We start from the raw sequence: 22,589 nt of genomic DNA, 5'->3' as shown, positions 1-22,589 counted from the left end.
AGCCGTATAACCTGGTTGGTTAGCTACCTACAGATTCATGCAGGGTAGTAACATAAATTGTGATTATTGTCCATTGTTTAGCTAGCTAGCTAAATGTCGTAACCAATTTTCAAAAGTGAGTGTTTTGTTAGCTAGCTAGCTGGCTCGCTAACTAACGTTACATCATGCGTTGGGATTCATTGTTGACCTAACTAGCTATCTAGCTACATTTATCAAAAGACTCATGTTAGTGTGCAGAAAAACTGCTGCATTTTTTTCAACACTTATTGAATATGTCCGGTGTCAATAAACGTTGGCAGCAAAGCATAATTAAATTGTTGCCAGCAGCACAGTTAGTCACCAACACTCTAGATAACATGAAAAAAGCCTAACCAGCTCTGCTAGGGTGAGTGAAATGGTCAGAGTGGGGTTGTTCTCTCATTGTGTCTGGAAGTAGCTAGCCAATGTTAGCAAGTTAGCTTGGGTGCTTAACTGTTGTTGTAAGGTCAGAGCTTTTGGAACAACCCTACTTATTGGCCAGAGCTTCCAGTGTGCGCTCTGAACGCGAAACCACAGATAGCGCGATAGGGCAAGTAATGTTCAGTGAGCTGTTGTCTGGAAGTAGCCTGCAAGTTAGTGCAGAATGGTTGGATCAACCCTTAAAGAGATGGGTGGGGCTAAGGGTTAAGATGGTGTAGACAAAGGGCTCTCCTATAGTAGTACCAAAACATTGAAAGACGGTTCTCAAAAGTGAGTTTTACAAGTTTCAAAGCAGAATTACTTTCACTGTTTCCTCAAATGCAGTGGTTGATATACAATTTTGTAGCTTTGAGTCTACTTTAATCCAATGTAAAAAAACTGAAACTAAAATGTTGCTACATAAAACCAAATCCAGGTGGTGTGTCACATACGTTGTCTGTCAAGGGTTAATTTGACTTGTTTTGTACACTAGAGGGCACTATATGTTTGGGTGTGGGTCATTTGTCACTGGTCGCGTGACCAGTAACCCAAACATAGTGTCCTCTAGTGTACAAAACATACAGTTCTTACCGTATCACAGATACAGCTTACAGATTGCATCCCTCTACACCTTTTGTATAGGAATGTGTTGGAGCTATTTATATTTTATATACACAATAAATGGGAACTTCACATCAAGAGAGCAACGTTTGGAAAGCTGATTTTTGTGGACGTGTTAAGGACAGCTCTCTCCTTTCGCAGTGGCAGTTCATAGGGAATCGCCACTACAGTTGTATTGGAGAACAAAATGTTGAGCTCTGATGGAGTCCCCACTTATCTTGTAGGAGCACAGTTCTTTGAAGACGAGCACCTGGATAAAATATCTAACTTGCGAAAGCTGTTTCAGATATCCAAACTGGTGGAAGAGGCAGTGGGTAAATTAAAGGCTGTGAGGATCACGAGAAGTGGGTTTGTATACATTTTTGTTTGGAGTGCGTGGTGAGTCTCACCCATGTCGTGTACAATTCACATCGCACATGACATCGTCACTTCCTGTTGTATGCAGAACGAGGAAGAGTTCGGTTTTGTTTGTTTGGAAAGTTTGTTGTTAGCTACCTAGCTTCTTATGTTGGATCCCACGACTCAGTTTGCATCAGTTGCTGGGATTGCTTATATCTTTCCAGTGATCCTGCTGACCAAGGATGGGTCTGAGGAGCTATTTAGCTGGACATCAAGTTAGCGAGGAGTTCTTGAACGCAGCCCACGATGCGGTTAGCCATTGTGGCTGGGACCGCGGATTGGCCCAGGTTTGTGGCTGTCTAGATCCCTGCTGTTTGTTGTTTTAAATTTTCCTTGTGACCTTCCCTGTCTGAAACTGCAAGGAGTAACAGCCTAACATACTTTGCTAGCTACCATGACAAAGACCAAAGCTGGTGGGAGTACCGTTGAGGACAGTGCCAGTGGTCTCTCTATCACACGTGAAAGATTTTTTAAACAAACAGAGACCTATAGCAGTTATGAAAACAAGAAAATAGTTAAGTGTTTGTATTCTACTAATAAAAGAATGGACGACCTGACCAGAGGGGTCCAGGACCTGAAAAACAGTTTGCAGTTCTCTCAGGGTCACCTCAACGAGTTGAAATATGAGAACGGCAAGATGACAGCAATCTGTAAGTCATTGAGAAATGACATCAGTTGTGTGTGTGAATCCATGAGGGACATCGAGAGACAATCCAGGCTAAACAACATGGTTGTGGACAGAATTGCAGGATCTCCACATGAGACCTAGATGGAGTCTGAGGACAAAGTGAGGGAAATGATCTGAGAAATTGAAGATGGACCCCAGGAAGATTGAGGTGGAGCGCGCCCACAGGATTAGAATACCCATGGCTTAAAATAAGACTCGCGCTGTGTCAAATTGAACAGGCCCTGAGTGCTTCAAGTCTACCCGGATATGCGTTGGAAGAGCTGATCTGATGGCCCTAAGAGTCGCTTCAATGGCTTATACCCCGGACTCCAGAGTGACAATTTTAGCATGTGAACAATTTGATAGTGCAAATGCGACGAAAACTGTCAGTTCATATGTATTTTCCAAAGCATGCAAGGATGTAAATGTTTTTCAAATAATATTCAGTTTTAAATGGCGCGATTACCATATTTTCCGAACACTGATGAATAAGCTGGACAGTCTTTTCGAAAATCGTGAACAATTACAGCGATGGCAGAGGTTATCGTGGAGACATACCCAGGACCCACAAGGCCGAAGGAGGATCTTTCCCTGGAGTGAAAACGTCCGGAGCTTCGATGGCGCGGGCAAGCGACTTTGCGATGGTGAATTGGAAACTGATAATGGTCAGGTCTAACCGGACCCTTTATCTGTAAGAAATAGTAAAAAATGTTGAATTATAACGTGTATGTACTAAATATTCTGTATTAAATCATTGGTTTTGAAAATGTATCTCACCATTTAACGAAAGCGGAAGCGGTCTTTTCTCTCATGCCAGGGTCTGTCGCAGAGAAATGTAATGTCTGAAAAAAAAACATGTATTATTTTATAGTCTTTCCTACAATGGTATGTTATAAACATGACTGGTTATTCACATTATTTTCCAGGGCTTTGAAAATTGAGGTACATTTTGCTATACAAACGACTGGGGGTTTTAATTGAGAGACAGTACCGAGACGATGTGTTATTCTGGCATAGAACAATTCCACGCATGTTAAACAGCAAACCGATTAAAAAACGCAAATACAGACGCTAAAATCATATATGTAACACGTATCATTCCAGAAATACCCAAAAACGCACATCCTTAATTATCCAAATGGCAGAACTACAGGAACAAGTTGAAAGCCTCTTAGCACAGATACCGCCAGAACTCCTAGAAGTTATTACACGTATGAACGAGTCAGGGACGCCCGATGAAAACCTGTTATCACAGATTCCCAAAGCCCTCATAACCTTAATCGGATGAACGAGAGTCAGACATGTTCGGCCCCCACCACCCCAACAGCGATAGACCAACCATTAACGCCCATGTCCGTAGAGTCTGAAACGCCACATGATGTTTTTGGGGAATTGGAAAATTGTCTAATAAATCTGGAGGGAGTTGGTATTGATAGACGTGTCCGGGTTGTGTACCGGAATGAATTCAACAATACAGAGATCTTGACTATGCTGTGTTTTACGTAATGATAATTGACACTGAACGATCTGTTAGAGTCGGCAAGAGATTATGGCGAACCACGATGTCTTACAGTTGGAGATTTGTGGAGATATACTGTGTTATGCAGGCTCTCTTATTTTACCCAATGGCGAAGCAGATCTTGAACAATTTATCGCGCTGCTAGAACGCCTTGTTCAGTCAAATTTAGCCGTCATAGCAGATCGAACCCTCGAGCTTGTAGTGCAAATAATACGTCAACCCCAGGGTGGTGGTGGGCAGAGAAGGAAGCTTGATACCCTAATGCAGTCAGAAATCATAAGCAATAAAAGGGCCTACCTCATAAATGTTCACAATCCCGATAATAAGCTATGTTTTGCAATAGGCCTAGCGCATTTACTTTAACCCAGGATGTACTGATCTGACGGCATTGCAAAAGGCTAGAGAGCTCCAAACGCCGTGGGTCTCGGTATACAGGATGCTGTGGCTTTCTCTGACAGTCAAATTTGAAAACTTTCTGAATATCAAGATTGTGGTTTTGTACCACAGTAGAGCTAATGCAGCTCTCTTGAAGTTCCAAAACACCCCCCAACCGCACCCTCAGATTCTGTACTTTTATGTGCAAAACGAACATTACTACGCCGTTACTAACATCACTGCATTTTTAGGCGCCCCATATGTGTGTCCATCCTGCCATACCGGCTACACCCGAAAGGGGGGGCACTCGTGCCGTTATAACTGTTCAGTATGTCAGGATGCAGATTGCCCAATGCAACCCTTAAATTTGACACCCTGTGAGGATTGCCACCGCACATGTCGTTCGACCTACTGTTACGAAAAACACAACATTTAAATATGGCACCCCAAGGCATGTAAATCTGTAAGCATTTGTGACATTAACAAGAAATGCCCAAAATGTAATTGCAATTACAACCTTAAAATAGATAGCCCTAAACCGCATGTGTGTGGAATCATACATTGTCCAATCTGTAAAGGGCCTTTGAAAAGCAGAGACGCTGAAGTGGTTCAAGAAGTGCCACACGAGTGTTATATTCAGCCCTTGGCTGAAGATGAACATTCAGAGAAATATGTGTTATGATTTTGAGACAAAACAGCAATCGGGGGATCATTTGCCTATTTTTGTATGTACCACGACTTTCAAGGGGGAAAAGTGGTCTGCAGAAGGATCCAATTGTGCACTACTCTTTCTAAAACATTTTAGAAAGCTACAGTACAGAAACTTCATGTTTATAGCGCACAATGCTAGAGCCTACGACTCTTACCTTCTTCTGAACCCATTGATACAGCAAGGCGTGGCACCCGTGTCATAGCTCAAGGTAGTAAAATCTTGTGTTTTGTAGACCCAGCCTTCAACCAGAGATACATTGACAGTTTAAGCTTCTTACCCATGCGATTGGCTCAAATGCCAGAGACCTTGGGTTTTGAAAACTCTGTGAAAGGCTGGTTCCCCCACTTCTTCACATCTGAGGAGAATCTACATTATGTCGGATCATATCCCAGCCCAGAAATGTACGGGTGTGATCAAATGTCTCCCAAAGAGAGTGAGAGATTCATGACGTGGTACGAGACAGTAAGACATGGCACCTTTGATTTCCATAAAGAGATGGAATCATACTGTGACAATTATGTGGTTATACTTCGTGAAGGATGCCTCAGATTCAGAGAAGAGGTAATCAAAGATGCAGGAGTTGTACAACTATTGCATCGGCATGCATGAAAACCTATCGTACACACTATCTGCCTACATCCTCTATAGCTATCGCCTCGCCTGACAACTACCGACGCCAATTCAAGTCATACTCTAGTGGGTCCATTCAATGGTTGGAGTATATGGCCCAGGATAAAGACATTTTTATTCAACATGCTTTGAATCGGGGGGAGAAGGCGTTTGGCTCTTACCATGTAGATGGCTACACCCAGATTGACGGGGTTGAGACCGTGTATGAGTACAACGGTTGTTTCTTCCATGGTTGTAAATCTTGCTTTGTGCCCCAACCCAAAATACTTTTGGGGAAATGTACCAAGAGTTTCAAGACAAATTGGATTCTTTACAGGCTACTTATGGCCTAAAAGTGGAGGTTTTGTGGGAGCACGAATGGACCGCCCTCAAAAAGTCTGATCCTCATGTTCAAGCCTTTCTTTCCAGCTATGACACCCCAGAACCCCTCGAACCCCGACAGGCCTTGTATGGCGGCCGTACCAATGCTTTGACATTGCGGTATGTGGCGCAACCCGACGAGACAATAGGATATGTAGATTTTACATCCCTTTATCCTCATGTAATGAGTTCCTCATGCTATCCTATGGGGCATCCGGAAATTATTCATCGTGATTTTGACTAACCTCAAAACTATTTTGGTCTGATCAAAGCAACTGTCTACCCTCCTAGGGGTTTGTTTATACCAGTGTTGCCTTACAGGGGCCCTCAAGGAAAACGTTTCTTTCCCCTTTGTCGCACCTGCAGTGAAAACAAACAAACAAACCCCATGTGATCACTCAGATCAAGAAAGAGCCCTGACAGGGGTGTGGGTCACAGTTAAATTCTCTAAGGCTTTAGAGATGGGGTATCGTGTGGCCAAAATCTTTGAAGTGTGGAACTTTTCCAAGAAATCAGACACTCTTTTTAAAGAGTACATCAAGACCTTCTTGAGATGCAAGCAGGCTATCCTGCATCGGTCACAGATCAAGAGAGCAAAGACAGGTACATTCAAGACTATCACGACAGAGAAGGCATACTTCTTGACCCTGACAGAATAGAGGTCAACAAAACCAAACGAAATGTGTCGAAATTGTGCTTAAATTCGCTTTGTGGCAAATTATCGCAGAGATGTAATATGCTAACAACGTCGATTATTAAAGACCCCAAAGAATTTTTGGAATTTGTTTTTTCGGACCAATACGAAATTTCGCATTTTTCATTCTTGAGTCAAGACATTGCCTTGGTGCAATGGCGACGTAACAAGAAGTGGGTTCTACCCCCGGGTAATGTAAATGTGTTTCTTGCAGCATTTACCACAGCCTATGGCCGACTTGAACTGTACAAGCTCATGGAGCAGCTTCAGAGGCGGGTTCTTTACCACGACACAGACTCTGTGGTCTATGTAAGCAAACAGGGGGATTGGAGCCCCCCACTCAGCAACTATCTGGGTGGCTTAACGAGTGAACTCGCAGAGGGTGACCATATCACAGAATGGTCCTCCTGTGGTCCCAAAAGCTATTCTTTTAGGACTAAAAAGAATCACGTGGTCTTGAAAGCCAAAGGCGTGACTCAAAACTATGAAAAATGCCCCGCGTGTAAACTTGGAATCAGTCACACGCTTGGTCGAGGGGTTCCTAAATGACAGGATTAGTGACTTGGAGATTTTGAGCTCCTACAAACAGATTGTTAGGAATAAAAAGGGCTTCCATCTGAGGAATGCCCCACTCACTAAAAGATTCAGGGTAGTCTATGACAAGAGACTTCTTTTGCCTGACGAGACCACATTGCCCTTTGGCTACTGACTTATGCTACAAGCCACAGTGTGTCATTAAAGCTTAAGATATAATGACTGCTGTAGAAGGTTTTGACCCCCGGTTGCAACTACCATTTTCGGCCTTAATCGCAGGGCCGTCTAATAGTGGTAAAACTTGTTTTGTAAAAAGTATTTTAGAGAATTCTGAACATGTGTTATCTCAAAAGCCTGATAATGTTGTGTGGTGTTATTCTTGTTATCAACCTCTGTATGATGAATTGTTGAAGACAATAAAAATCAAGTTTGTTGAAGGAATACCTGAATCCCTGTCTGATGAACTTTTACCTCCTCATAAAAACAATCTGCTGGTTTTGGACGATATGCTATTTGCAGGTAGCGAACATCCCGTAATTGCCCGAGCGTTTACCCAATATACTCATCATAGAAACCTGTCCGTGCTTTACTTGGTGCAGAATGTGTTTCACCAGGGTAAAAATAGCCGCACCATCAGTTTGAACGCCAATTACATGGTTTTGTTCAAAAATCCTAGAGACAAACTACAAATTAACACTCTAGCTCAGCAGATGTACCCGGGAAGGAAATCCTACTTTATGGAAAGCTACGAGGACGCTACCAAAGCGCCATTTTCTTATTTAATCGTGGATTTAAAAGCAAATACTCCAGAACACCTGAGGCTACGAACAGGTCTGTTCCCGTGGGAGTGGCCGGCTGCGTACATTCCTAAAAAGTAACCGCTATGTCTCTGCGTTTAAAAAGAAACCTGCCCCTCTTGAGAAGCCTAGTTGGGGCTACACCTAATGAATGGAAGGCCATCTTGGGTCACTGTTCTTCAGATCTCATATTATCCCTATGTGAGATTGCTTTGAATCTTCTCAAAGGACGCATTCCACTCACCCTGACACAATTGAAAAAATTAAGGAGACAAAAGACCGCGATCAAACTCTTTGCCAATAAAAGGGTCAGTCTTCAAAAGAAACGACATAGCATACAACAGTCTGGCGGTTTTATCCTACCTTTACTAAGTATAGCCGTGCCCTTCATCACCAGCCTTATTGCTGCCAGACGTGGGGGTTGAACACACAGGGTGATGGCCAATAAAATGTATCTGGTGCCACAACAATAGTTGGATAGACTTCAAAAACAAGTGCAGGGTCCTGAAAATATCAGACAAACAGCGGGAAAATGATTTGGATACGGCCATGAAGGATATTTAGAATCAAAAAGGTTTGAACCCCTATGATAAGGTCCAAAAATACACAAACCTCTTGCAAAGGTATTTGTCCTTGGTGAAACAAGGGGAGAGAGATACAGTCCATTTAACTATTTCCCTACAGGACCCTTTAAAAGATGACGAGCCTAGCGAGAGCCAAGCCCCTGTAATGCCTGTACCTGTGAGCTTACCGTCTGAAGATCAAATGCCTGTTGAAGATAAAGTTATGCATGACTTGTTAACCCATATTCCGGCACGTAACAGGAAAAATGTTAGCTACATTATGAACAAGATAAAAGACTCAAATGGGGCAGCTACTTGGAACGACAAAGGAGAGTTTATCCTTCAGGGCTCTGTTGTCAAGGGTTCACATATGCTTGACTTGCTTAAAAGTAACACATCGGCCCACAAGGTTGCTGATGACAGAAGACCTCCAGGGTGGCTTCAGTTTCTTAAGGCCCTGGCCATCCTCAACATTCCCCTCTCAGGTGTACCCAACTATAAGCTTCGTCAACAGAGTCACTCTTTAAAACACTTCAACAAGATACAGCACCCCTAAAGATGCCCCAACACCCCCGCATCCATATGAAATGAATGATGACCCATTTAACCCCCTGAACGCCTCCGGACCTTTCCCTAATCCCGATCTCTCTGGGTGGTTAGACTTTTGAATGACTATGATTAAATTCAATACATTTTATTGGGAAAAAATAAGCAATTTAACATTTGTGGAATTCTTGAAACATTTGACGTGAGCATACGCCTTGATTACATGTTCTTAAAGGATGCACATTTGAACACTTTTGATATTTTCTAACAAAACAAGCTACAACGTTATCATTACTTCTTAAATCATCCTTATAAAGAGACATAACATCTTCAAAAGAAACTCCCCGGGCTCTTTGGCATAGGTAGAATACACAGTGTTGACCGCATGTAGTGGAAAGGTTATCTTGCACTTGTTTGATGTTGTAGTATATCTTTGAGCAGTTTTTGGTCAAAAAATCTTTAATAGATTTGGGGAAATGTGAAAAACCGGGGGGGAAGCCATAGGAATCAAAAAAAGTTGAGATTTTTCTTCCTCCTTCCTCTTCTAATGTCACAGCTAGCCAATGTTCACCCAGCATGTGTTTAGGATGGGTATTGACAATAAACATGGCAGGACGCTCCGTCCATTTCTCCATAGGTAATTCATCACAAGCCAACACTCCACAAAATTGTTTTCCAATCAGTCGGCTCATGAGCCCTCCCAACTCTTGGGTATTCATGTCTTTGCTCAACGATCCTTAATAATAATCTACTAAAACCTGTCTTCGGCTATTGACCTCCAAGATTGAATCAGAGCATGCATAAACAATCATGCTAATGGTACAGGCTAAAGGTGTACGGAAACGCATTTCCAGCCTGAGGATACCTTGGGACACCACCGAAAGATTTCCTGAGGTGTCATCATCAGGTGATAAATTGAAAGCATACATTGTGTAACCCTCTGCAAAATCATTTCTGTCAATAGGTAGAGAGAGATCTTGTTGATTCTTCACAAAAAAATACAGTTTTATATCTTTATGTTTGAAGCCTGAAATGTGGCAAAAGGTCGCAAAGTTCAAGGGGGCCGAATACTTTCGCAAGGCACTGTATGTTTTTCCTTGGAAGATTTTCATTGATTATGTTGGAGATTATGTTGGAGTGTTTGTGTTGACCAAATGCCCTCAATAGAGAACTGTGTTCAATCAAGAAAACCTACTCCTGACTCGTTTATTCCACCTTCCCGCTTTAGAGTGATGCCCAATTACTTGGTCCGCTCACATTAAATACAGAACGGAAGTTACTGGGATTTCAGATATACAATATCAAGCATTAAAGGTCAGGAACAGTGAAAATGTTTTCCATGAAATTTGATGATATTTGAAAGAAACCAGATGATGACTAAAGTTTGAAAAATGACTGTTGGCTTCTACATTGATAATGTTTGATCATAAAGTAACTGGTTCCCTCCCCCATGTCAAACACTTTGATTTATTATTAAGGAGACAAGGTTACATCACCGTAACATCAATGGTAACATGATATTCCCTTTTTTTTAAGTACCAACATCGGAGAAGATGTGTTTGCAAAGGGGTGGGGTTAATATAGCTAGATATTAACTCTACTGGTGCCCAAATTTGACTGTAGGGTGTCGGCAAATATAATTTAATGTTTACTCTATTCATCTATGGCAAAGATACTTATACGTTTCCCCTGTCATCTGTGTCTGGTGTTAGCCAGATACTGGCTAGCTAGGTCTTCAACCAACTTGGAAAACTCTGATGCGGTTGTCAAGTCAACACATCCGTCAGTGCTGATATGAACCGCATCATTAGAGGCATGCCAAATTGGAGATATATACAAAAAATGACTTAATTGATGCAATTTTAATGTTGTTTATGTGGCTTTGAGTGTCACCAAATTTGCTTGAGATTATTTTACTGCAACACTGCTCAGAATGACTGTTCAGGACTATAAGAATATTTTGAAGATAAATACACAACGCAGAGGACGAGAGGTCAATACAGTACTAGACGATGAGAGAGTACTAACGATCAATAGGGAATTATCAATGAAAGTAGTTGATTTTCAGTTCAACATCTGTTTAGAATCTGTGGAATGTCAGTCATCGGTCTGTACATTGAGTCTGGAGCAGGATACTTGTTATTTGGCCATTGGCCCCGTTGTACTGCAAGGACTTCTGATTGGTCAACCACAGGCTAGGGTGGGGGGGGGGGGGGGGTTATAAATGACATCCTGTTGCTTTGTTCTGTGGAGAAAAACTGAAGACAGGAAAGACTGAACGTCTACTTCTCAGCATAACATCTATGATTTGTCCTTCTCTCCCTGATTTGCTTTGGGTTCTGTGCTATTTAAGAATAACATCAACTGTTAACAGGACCTTTAAGCAGTCTCATAAAGAATGCCATAGGACTGTTGTAATAACACTAAACAGAGATTGTGTTGTAACTTTTTTTCATTCACCCTAAAAAGGTGAAGTCTTACAAAAGTGTTTCTATGTAGCTGTCTGAAAAATAATATGGGTAGACAATTACAATAATTGGAAGACAAAGACGAATAGAAAGACAAAGATGATCACTCAATACCTCATTTAATTCACTTTTGAAACCATTTTTTTTTTTTTTTTACATACATTGGCTTTGTTGAATACTTGATTCTGATCAGTCAACTGGGAGTGGATGTGTTTTAGATAACAGATTGTTAGACTCAGAGGCGTCATGCCCTCAGATTGAAAAATATATATATAAATAATACAAAAAAAAGGTTTATTTTTTGTTGTTGTTGTTTCTCTGTAATACTACCAGCCACCTAGCAATTTTATGAAGTTGGCTTTAGCTAGCCCAGATAGTTATGAGATTGGGAACCTAACCATTTCGGGCTATCAATCAAGTTAGAATAGCTAGCTTGTCTAACTATCTTAGCTGGCATGCCTCCTGGCAAGGTTGGCAGACATTACAAAAGCAAGCAGCAGCGTAGCCTAGTGGTCAGAGTGTTGGACTAGTAACCGAAAGGTTGCAAGTTCAAATCCCTGAGCTGACAAGGTACGAATCAGTCTTTCTGCCCCTGAATAAGGCAGTAAACCAACTGTTCCTAGGCTGTCATTGAAAATAAGAATATGTTCTTAACTGACTTGCCTAGTAAAATAAATGAGACTCACATTCCTTTCAAACTTTTACCCAGATTCATGCAGAGAAGGATATTTAGTTTCTTTAAAAAAATAACCACCAGTCAGGAGGATACTCAAGAGGTATGCTTAGATATGCAATTAATAATTAAGCATAATGGTTATGGCTTTGGTTTGCAGGAAAAAGCTGTTTCAGGTGTTTGAAAATACAACATTCTTCAACTTCTCAAATTCTCCACCCCCCCCAGCCATCCTCACGTACTTTGTGCCCCTCAGATTTTTGGGGTGCCTGCATGACGCCTCTAGTTACAGTGATGGAATGACAAGTGGCAACACCTGTCAAACACTCCCCCATGTTTGTTTGACCTTGTTTCCAAAACAAAGTTAGGGCTAGATTCAATCCGTATCGCAGAAGATCTGGATTCAATCCATGTTAAAGCTTGATTGAAATTTAAAGGCAATGTCGCCGTGTACGTGGAGGCTGCATTCACGGTAAGTGCTGCATATGTCGGCTCAATCAGAAATGACCTTTACATTTTAATGCAGATCTTCTGTGATATATCCACAACATGGATTGAATCCAGCCCTTAGACAAAACTGGATGAATTATTGTTAATCAGTTGACAAGTAAAGCTACCTGCCAGGCAAAAATGTCTGTTCATCATACGGTTTTGGTACAAGATAAATGTGTGTTTCAATGAGACAAAAATGAATGAATGAATTAGAAAATTAGACATGTTGATGTATGTTGAGTAATGGAGAAACTATGTTGACTCAATCAAATTCTGCCTGGAGGGTAGCAACTTCAGATAATGGCAAGTATCCATGGCCAGTAGACATTGTACAGGTATGAACAGAACAGACTATTTGGTTGCGCAGTTCTATGAAAATAAACCACTTTGGGGGGGACTTCTTGGCGCACTACACCCCCCATCACTTACTTGTTCTATTTCATTTTGAAAACATACTTTTGTCATAAATGTATTACCGGTCACCACATAGATTTGGAATGTCTGAATAAATTCATGCTTTTTACATTACTATATAAATATTGAATAACCTGGACATATTACAAAAACTACAATGCAGACAACTGTACCAAAGTTAATCTAAAACACACACACACACACAACAATATCACATTGATAGCCAAATCATTTTCTAATCAATTCTATTGCCAAAAGAACATCAGGGTTGTGTTCATTCAGCACCAAACTGAAGAAAGCCGACTGAAACTTGGAGGGACTACCTGCACTGGTCCAATAAAAAACAATTGTTTGTTTTCCGTTGCATAGCGGTGTTTCCTCATGTACACGATCCCTCTCAAAGTTGTGTCAGGCCAGTGTGTATGTCAGCAAGAATGGCATGGACATAAAAATGAAGGTAGACAAAAAAGCAGAAAAAGACATTTCCACAAAGTGGGTCTCATTTATCAAAAACTAATTTGTGTTTAGGCTAATAATGTATATTGTTTCACGAACATTTCAGTTTGCAGATTTTTTTTAACGCTCAGTTAGTTTTTTGGTGCACACAAATACCCCCCTTACAGAAAAAACATGATTTCACATGTAGATAGATATGTGACATTTCTCATGTGAAAATGTGTGTTTTTGGAACACGTCACATGATCACATGAAAACGTGTTTTTAGAACACCTCAGGTGATCCACATGTGGTTTTTCCGCAATGGCCTTTTCAGAGAACTAGAACTTGTTAATAAATGACAACACTTAAGTTCCTAACTACTGACAAGTATGCATCATGTATGCATTTGGACAGTAACAATTCAAATATGTATTTAATAAAAAAAACTTGTCATCTCATAATCAACTAATTATTCACTTTCTGTTTTTCAATGATTCTTGTCCTTGACTCACATTCTCCCTTAAAATAGATTAAGGTATTTATGCATGTTTGATAAGCATGGGTTTTACAAATTAGTTTTCTAAACAACAAATACACAACATTTCTGTCCGTGTGAAGATTGAGGCCCACTGACTGCTTTTCTGACTGGCATGTTGCATACTAAACATATTCTTAGGAAATAAAAGATGGTATTCAATCCAATGTGCATTATAGAGCAGTGCAGCTGACAATGCACCGTTTAAAGGCAACGTTCCAGTCATTTGCGGAGAGCACATTCATGGTAAACGCTGCCGATGTCGACTAAAGAGTGTGTTGCTCTATAAAACACCTTATATTGAATCCCGGGCCAAAGTCGATACAATAACAAAAACAAAGTGCACATTGAAAATTGTACAATAAACTTTATCACAGTACTAAAAAGGGTATTTCAACTAAAAGTGATAGTTGGATTAAATGCTTTTTTTTTTTTAATGGTATGGTTATTTTGGACAATTCACCATGGATATAGAAACATGTTGATTGGCAGGAATGGCCACTTAATGGTATCTTTAGGGGGCACAATGTCAAGTCATGACTTTTAGTTATAGTTCCCCTTTAATGCCTTGTATGGCTCCTGAGTTCCATGCGTTTGGATATATTTTAAGAGGAAAAGCTGCAAGTAAGAGTATAATATGTTTTGGTCAATGTACAAGAATAATAAGAAAAAAACATACATAACATATCAGTACGACTAACTTTATAAAAGCCCTATGACTACATGTTCTATAGCACCAGAACGGTATAAAAAATGTCAAGTGATCATTTGAGAATAATTTCTTAAAGGCACTTAAACATCATGCATTAATGGCTGAAGAACGTGTTTGTATAACAAATTGACTTGACCATGGTTCTTGCCATTTCACATGTTAAGCATGGGGGAAAAAAGTTGAACAAAAAATGTGGGTGGTACAACACCATTTGACCCTCTGAAATATGTCCTTTTGAATGTTGTGCCTTACATTACTCTCAGTGAATACGCCTAATATGTTTTACAGTATACTTGTAACCTATAATTTTCACTTCCAAAATATCACACTGTCGATGAAACAGATTCTCATCGCATTTCTGAAACTTGCTCTATATCACTGAGATTTGTCTCTGTAATAAAAAGTGTTTACACTCATTATTATCAATACCGTGTACTTATTTGCGCAAATAAAGCAATTTTCACAATCACAATTCATTATTCCTAAAACTTCAAGTGTAATACGGGAATTAACAAACGGAATTATATTCATAACATAATTAAGTACTGTATCCCCTGAGACATTGCCATGTACCACCAGATGACAATCAATCAGTCAACGTTTAGAGAACTGTATGTTCTATCACAATAGCAATGTTGTTTCCTTGATTCCAGTTTAGAGCTAATTTGCATTGGTCAAGGTCATTATTAGTTCACAAATGTGTAAATGCAGCATTTCAGGCATGCAGCAGCTCAGATTGAGGCATCCGGATCCTTTCTTTGCATCTGAAGAGATCCAGTGAGAATTGGTGACACTTAATCACAGGCATTTCCATACAAACAAACTGTGTGCGAGAAACAAAAGTAATATTAGTAATAATTATTTTTGAATCTCATAATTGTATATTCAATTCCTTTTATTCGGTTCAATCGGCATAACAGAGTAAATAGTTAAGCCATCCATTTTAGTGTGTAATATTGGTTCCCTGAAGAAGGGGAATGGAACGGAACATAACACCAGGGGCGAGTTTGTTAGGGAAGTTTTGAAACAGAAAATTGGTACCTATTGAACACTACCCAGATAGTTCTACAAGTATAGCCCTGTCCTCATTGCTCATTATGGAGTCTAAACTTATTGTGCCACATCTTATATCTCTTGGGAAACTTTTTGTTACATCTGACATCTGTAGGATATCTCATACTTAAAGTTGTCTCATTCCCCTCCCTCAGGGAACCATGGTTACATACATATAATTATTTGTCTTTTACTTACCTGCAGTCATTGCCGCCTGCACTGATCACATATTTGTCATCGTAGGAGAAACGAATATTTGTCACATGAGCCGAGTGGCCGAAGTAGCGCTTGTGTTTGGCCTATGAAAAGATATAATAATTTAACTATTTAAGCATCTAAGTAGAATAATTAGTATTTCAACTGAAGAAAATATACATATTCACATTCTCAAGTCTAAGACTATGGGGTTAATTTTATAATATCAATAAAATGGGTGTACATTGGTAGTCACGAGGAAAATGCTCACAAATTTTTCTATGCATGGAAAGTCAAATAGCTTGACGAGGCCAAAGTCATCCCCGGTGACTACATTGAGGCCGGCATGAGAGACGCAAGCACAATTGACGTCAGCCTTTTCAGCATTTCGCGGCCACACCCCCAGCACCTCATCTCCTAGTACACTGTGAAAGCAAGCAGAATGGTTGTTTACTTTAAAAACGTAACGTTAATTGAAAAAAAATATATGGCATAATATTGGGGGTGGTCTGTACATGTTGAATACTGGCATTATATATTTATTATAATGATCAAAGTTGAGTCATCAAATGGAATCATGTGTATCATCAGTGTACTTAACTGATAATGACTTTGGGCACAAATCAATATAATACATATCAGATCCAGAACCAAAACTCAGCGCTGGTCAGCTAAATGTTAACGGTCCGTCTTGACAGACTAATAAAATACAGTAGTAGAACATTTTAGAGTGTCAAGCTTCTAGCAAGAAACCCGTACCCGGCTCCACGAGGGGGCAAAAGCCGACAAAATAAATGAAAAGCCGATAAATACAATTGTAGCCAGCCAAGTTGGCCGGGGATGCCCTGCTGCTGAGGAGAGAGAGAAAGGAGGCCTTTTTCAATGAAATTAATTAAACAACATTTAGAGAGTATGCCTATAGTGAAAAGCCTACAAAAGTAAGGCTCCAGACTGCGGCCATAAGTCTCATTGGACAGTAGGCGACAAATGCAAAGTTTTTTGGGACATTAAATGTACTGTTAGATTAATAGATGGCTACTATGAGTGGTATTATCTTTAGAGTTTGTTATCTAACTCATGTGTTTTGAGTTGACATACTCAAGTGGTGAATTGGCCCCAAATAAATTAGGCTATGATATTAGAGTACATAAAGATGCATGCAAATTCATTTTTACTGAACCCCCAAAAATGTGAAAATTCAGGAAAACTATTTTAACAGTAACAATAGCATAATTGTCTACCCAAAATGCATGACAATTACTGGATTAGGATGCACATTAAAATATTTTGAATCAAAACATCACAAAATTATGAAATAACGAATTTTTTCAACACCATCGCGGGTGTCTATTACATTATTTATTGTAAATCACTGAGTATTACTTTATAAGATGATAGGCATACTAATGCGTTTTGCCTGAAAATAAATTGGTGCGACCAAATCATGGGCTGGTGCCACCAACTGAAAAACTTAGTGGCACCAGTGCCATCAGGGGAAATGTTAGTCTGGAGCCCTGCTACAAGTGTTTTAATATGTAATTTTGGAACATTCATTTATAAATGTTTTCATATTTAAATATTTATAAATGTTTTATCATTATTGTATATCATTGTTATTATTGTAGGCCTATCTATTAATCCAAACCAGTTATTTTTTATATTCAAAATGTGTTTTGTTTAATTTTGTTAAAATAAGTTTGATCTGTCTTTTTAATTGTGTGCTCTGTATTTAGTTGAAGATTATAAGTAGGCCTGTCATAAAATAAATATCATTAGCCTATTTCTGTCATTTGTTGGGTACGTTAGACACTAGCCTTTCTTGGTAATTGCTGCAATATAGCCTGTTCAAAATTTTGTGAAGGTTTAAATCAGTTCACAGGTGTTGTTTTTTTCATTCTGTTAAGCCCTTTTCTTTGGCCAAATTAAGTTCCATCTGTAATGTTGGGTTTGCCGCAATATATTATCCTGCTCGTTTTTCCCTAGAAACAATGGCTTGAATTACTCTTATAAAGTTTAGAAACTTTTGCAAAGGTTTGGTGTGGCTATTAGCCTAATATACTGCAGGCATATGGTATGAAGGCAGTGCACACAGGCTCTTTAAATGACCGACAGCTGAACTGGGGTGTGGATTAATGTTTTAGGCCTACCTGAGTTTCTGCTATAATCAAACAATATAATGCTTATCCTCATAAACAATATTTGAATTAGAAAATGTACGAATTAGCCTCCTTCTGTAAGCCTATATCTGTATAGCAGACAAGAATAAGAAATTAATGTCGGTGTCGTAGCATGCCGCCTCCCCCACTCCCTCTGATTCTCTTTGTGTAATTTTTACCGCCTTTTTCTTCCCAATTTCGTGATATCCAATTACGATCTTGTCTCTTCAATGCAACTCCTCAACAGGCTTGGGAGAGGCGAAGGTCTAGTCATGCGTCCCATGAAACATGACCGCCCCCCAAGCCGTGCTTCTTAACACCCGCTCCCTTAACCCGGAAGCCAGCTACACCCATGTATTGGAGGAAATACCGTTCAGCTGACGACCGAAGTCAGCCTGCAGGCACCCGGCCCGCCACAAGGAGTCGCTAGAGCGCGATGAGCCAAGTAAAGCCCTCCTGGCCAAACCCTCCCCTAACACGGACAACGCTGGGCCAATTGTGCAACGCCCTAAGGGACTCCCGGTCACGGCCGGTTGTGACCTAGCCTGGGATCGAACCCCTTAGACCACTGTGCCACTGGAGAGGCCATTCTCTTTTTTAATACTTACTCCAATAGGCCGATGCATGCAATGCCCTGATGTATTTAGTGCTCAAATCTCTGACAGCTGAACCATGAGATGGACATTTTTTGTTTTAGTAAAGTAAAAAACAATCAAACAAAAGGCTATAACAATAGGCTCTATTTTTTGAAAAACACAATGAAGTGTTTTTGTAATTAGTTATAGGCTGTTTTTAAGGACACTGTGGCTCTTCAGAAAAGGTAAGAAAACAATGTTGCTGGTTGTTTTTTTGATCAAATCTTGCTTTAGTTTGTAGGGCGCTATACATGGTGCTGATAGAGCGCAGCAGAGATTTTCACACCAACCTGTCACTTCTTAGTCAAAAGCATTTGAACTTAAATGTATTGTTGTATAGCGTGATATAAGCAGAATTCAATATAATTTCAATGCAAGAACCTAAAATAAATGGTGCCCCATCGCCGATTTCAACTGCCCCCGTAGTCATTTTATCCTGACGCCGGTCTGAAGAACACATTCTTAGTTCCCTGAACATTGTGGAAAAGTTATTTTTCAAATCACCAAATGAGAACCTTTAGGGAATGTTATGGGAACGTTCTGTGCAAGCTGTTTTAGAACATAAATATGAACATATTACAACTGTAATTTACCTGTTTTAGATCTTGTAGCATCTTACCTTGTCCAGGTGGCCCAAGTGATCCTTTCAATAACAGATTGCTCAGCTACCATCTTTCCTGATGGAACCTCATGGACCTGCCGACTGTACGTACCTGTGGATACCTGTAATGACATCCCACGCAATTCAGCTACTGTGAGGTGAAGAGGGGTTGTAACAATGGATAACGTATTATTAACACAGGTTAATGTAATAACTTTCAGTAATATAACTTTTTCATTAATAATACAATTAAACCAGTTAAAAGGGGCAATCTGGGATTGACACATCCATTTTTAGACTTTAAAAATGAATGACGTCCAGCCATTGATTCTTGAAGAATATAAATGGCTCATGAGCTTATTAGTTCAGCAGTCTTAGTCCAACACAACCCAAAATATAAGCTTGTTTCACTCCAATGTCATTGTAATGAAACACAGTAAAGGCTTTAGCTATCGTTTTGATCTCATAAATGGCCCATCCTTGCATCCATAGCTCCGTCTATGAATTTGAGAGTGGTTACATTTCTCAAGCCCCATCCTTCCGCTGTTTACTTAGATGTATTGTTTACTTAGAAAGTGGCGGGATACTGCTTTATTGATGTTTGAAACGCAGATTGCCTCTTTAATAATAACTTGCCAGATAACATAATAAAGCTGTTGAACAGATAACGTAATAACTTTTCAGGTGAGTAAAACATTTATTACCACATAATTAAATTAACTCCATGTTAGGTACAGTGCATTCTGAAAGTATTCAGACCCATTGACTTTTTCCACATTTTGTTACGTTACAGCCTTATTCTAAAATAGATTAACTCGTTTTTCTCTTCCAATCTTCACACAATACCCCATAAATGACAAAGCAAAAACAGGTTTTTAGAAATGTTTAATAATTTATATACAAAAATATAAAATTGAGACCCTTTACTCAGTACTTTGAGAGTACTTTGTTGAAGCATCTTTGGCAGCGATTACAGCCTTGGGTCTTCTTGGGTATGATGCTGTACTTTGCTCCGTTCATCTTTGCCTCGATCCTGACTAGTCTCCCCGTCCCTGAAGCTGATGCTGCCACCCCCATGTTTCACCATAGGGATGGTGCCAGGGCTCCTCCAGATGTGACTCTTGGCATTCAGGCCAAAAAGTTCAATCTTGGTTTCATCAGACCAGAGAATCTTGTTTCAGAGTCTGAGAGTCCTTTAGGTGACTTTTGGCAAACTCCAAGTGAGCTGTCATGTGCATTTTACTGAGAATTGCTTACATCTGGCCACTCTACCATAAAGGCCTGATTGGTGGAGTGCTGCAGAGATGGTTGTCCTTCTGGAAGGTTGTCACATCTCCACAGAGGAACTCTGGAGCTCTGTCAGATTGACCATTGGGTTCTTGGTCACCTCTCTGACCAAGGCTCTTCTCCTGATTGCTCAGTTTGGCCGGGTGGCCAGCTCTAGGAAGGACCTGGGGCCTCCCGAGTGGCGCAGCGGCCATGACAGGGAGACCCACGAGGCAGCGCACAATTGGCCCAGCATCTTCCGGGTTAGGGGAGGGCTTGACCGGCTGGGATTTCCTTGTCCTATCGCGCTCTAGCGACTCCTTGTGGCAGGCCGGACGCCCGCAATCAGACTTCGGTTGCCAGTTGGACGGTGTTTCCTCCGACACATTGGTGCGGCTGGCTTCCAGGTTAAGCGAGCAGTGTGTAAAGAAGCAGTGCGGCTTGACAGGGTAGTGTTTCGGAGGACGCATGGCTCTCGACCTTCGCCTCTCTCTCTCTCTCGAGTCCGTAGGGGAGTTGCTGCGATGGAACAAGAACGTAACTACCAATTGGTAAAAAAATAAATATCCTATTGCCCCAGCGCAATGATTGGGGCATTGCCCTGTGTAGGGTGCTGTCTTTCGGATGGGCCGTTAAACTGGTGTCCGTAAGAGTATGGGTGTTAACCCCGGTGTCCTGGATAAATTCCCAATCTGGCCTTCATACCATCATGGCCAACTAATCATCCCCAGTTAACAGTTGGCTCATTCATCCCCCCTCATCTCCCTGTAACTATTCCCCAGGTCGTTGCTGTAAATGAGAATCAACTTACCTGGTAAAAATAAGGGTAAAATAAAAAACGTGGTACCATTCCCCCGACCTGCCCCTCGACACAATACTCGGAGCTCTATGGACAATTCCTTCGACCTCATGGCTTGGTTTTCACTCTGACATGCACTGTCAACTGTGGGACATTATATAGACAGGGGTGTGCCTTTCAAAATCATGTCAAATCAATTGAATTTACCACAGGTGGACTCCAATTAAGTTGTAGAAACATCTCAAGGATGATCAATGGAAACAGGATGCAACCGAGCTCAATTTTGAGTCTCATAGCAAAGGGCCTGAATACTTATATAAATAAGGTATTGTTTTTTTATTTGCAAATAGATTTGCATAATTTCTAAACCTGTTTTCGCTTTGTCATTATGAGGTATTGGGTGTAGATGGCTGAGGATTAAAAAAACCATTTTTATAATAAGGCTGTAACGTAACAAAATGTGGAAAAAGTCAAGGGTTCTGAATACTTTCCAAAGGCAATGTACATTTTTTTCACCTTTATTTAACCAGGTAGACCAGTTGAGAACAAGTTCTCATTTACAACTGCGACCTGGCCAAGATAAAGCAAAGCAGTGCGACAAAAACAACAACACAGAGTTACACATGGGATAAACAAACATACAGTCAATAACACAATAGAAAATCTGTATACAGTGTGTGCAAATGTAGCAAGGAGGTAAAGGCAATAAATAGTCCATAGTGGCGAAGTAATTACATTTTAGCAATTAACACTGGAGTGATAGATGTGCAGATGAGGATGTGCAAGTAGAAATACTGGTGTGCAAAAGAGCAGAAAAAACAATGATGGGATGAGGTAGGTAGTAGGTTGCATGGGCTATTTACAGATGGGCTGTGTACAGCTGCAGAGATCGGTAAGCTGCTCTGACAGCTGATGCTTGAAGTTAGTGAGGGAGATAAAAGTCTCCAACTTCAGTGATTTTTGAAATTCGTTCCAGTCATTGGCAGCAGAGAACTGGAAGGAAAGGGGACCAAAGAAGGTGTTGGCTATGGAGATGACCAGTGAAATATACCTGCTGTAGCGCGTGCTACGGGTGGGTGTTGCTATGGTGACCAGTGAGCTGAGATAAGGCGGAACTTTACCTAGCAAAGACTTATAGATGACCTGGAGCCAGTGGGTTTGGCAGCGGATATGTAGCGAGAACCAGCCAACGAGAGCATACAGGTTGCAGTGGTGGGTAATATATGGGGCTTTGGTGACGAAACAGATGGCACTGTGATAGACTGCATCCAATTTGCTGAGTAGAGTGTTGGAGGCT

General features: G+C 40.6%; 1 protein-coding gene across 1 annotated transcript in view; it reads right to left on the bottom strand.

Moving 5' to 3' along the window:
- Positions 1–11,462: 11,462 nt before the first annotated feature.
- Positions 11,463–22,589, bottom strand: part of eml6 (EMAP like 6) — a 56,541-nt gene continuing 45,414 nt past the window's right edge. The window contains exons 38-41 of the mRNA XM_020482561.2: positions 19,246–19,349; positions 16,107–16,260; positions 15,839–15,939; positions 11,463–15,410 (exon numbers count right to left, since the gene is read on the bottom strand). Of these exons, the coding sequence (XP_020338150.1) occupies positions 15,386–15,410; positions 15,839–15,939; positions 16,107–16,260; positions 19,246–19,349 (384 nt within the window). The 3' untranslated portion in view covers positions 11,463–15,385. The remainder of the gene's footprint in view (positions 15,411–15,838; positions 15,940–16,106; positions 16,261–19,245; positions 19,350–22,589) is intronic.

Source organism: Oncorhynchus kisutch, linkage group LG1, assembly GCF_002021735.2.
Source record: "Oncorhynchus kisutch isolate 150728-3 linkage group LG1, Okis_V2, whole genome shotgun sequence".
NCBI classification, from domain to species: domain Eukaryota; kingdom Metazoa; phylum Chordata; class Actinopteri; order Salmoniformes; family Salmonidae; genus Oncorhynchus; species Oncorhynchus kisutch.
This window is presented reverse-complemented; position numbering and strand designations above follow the sequence as displayed.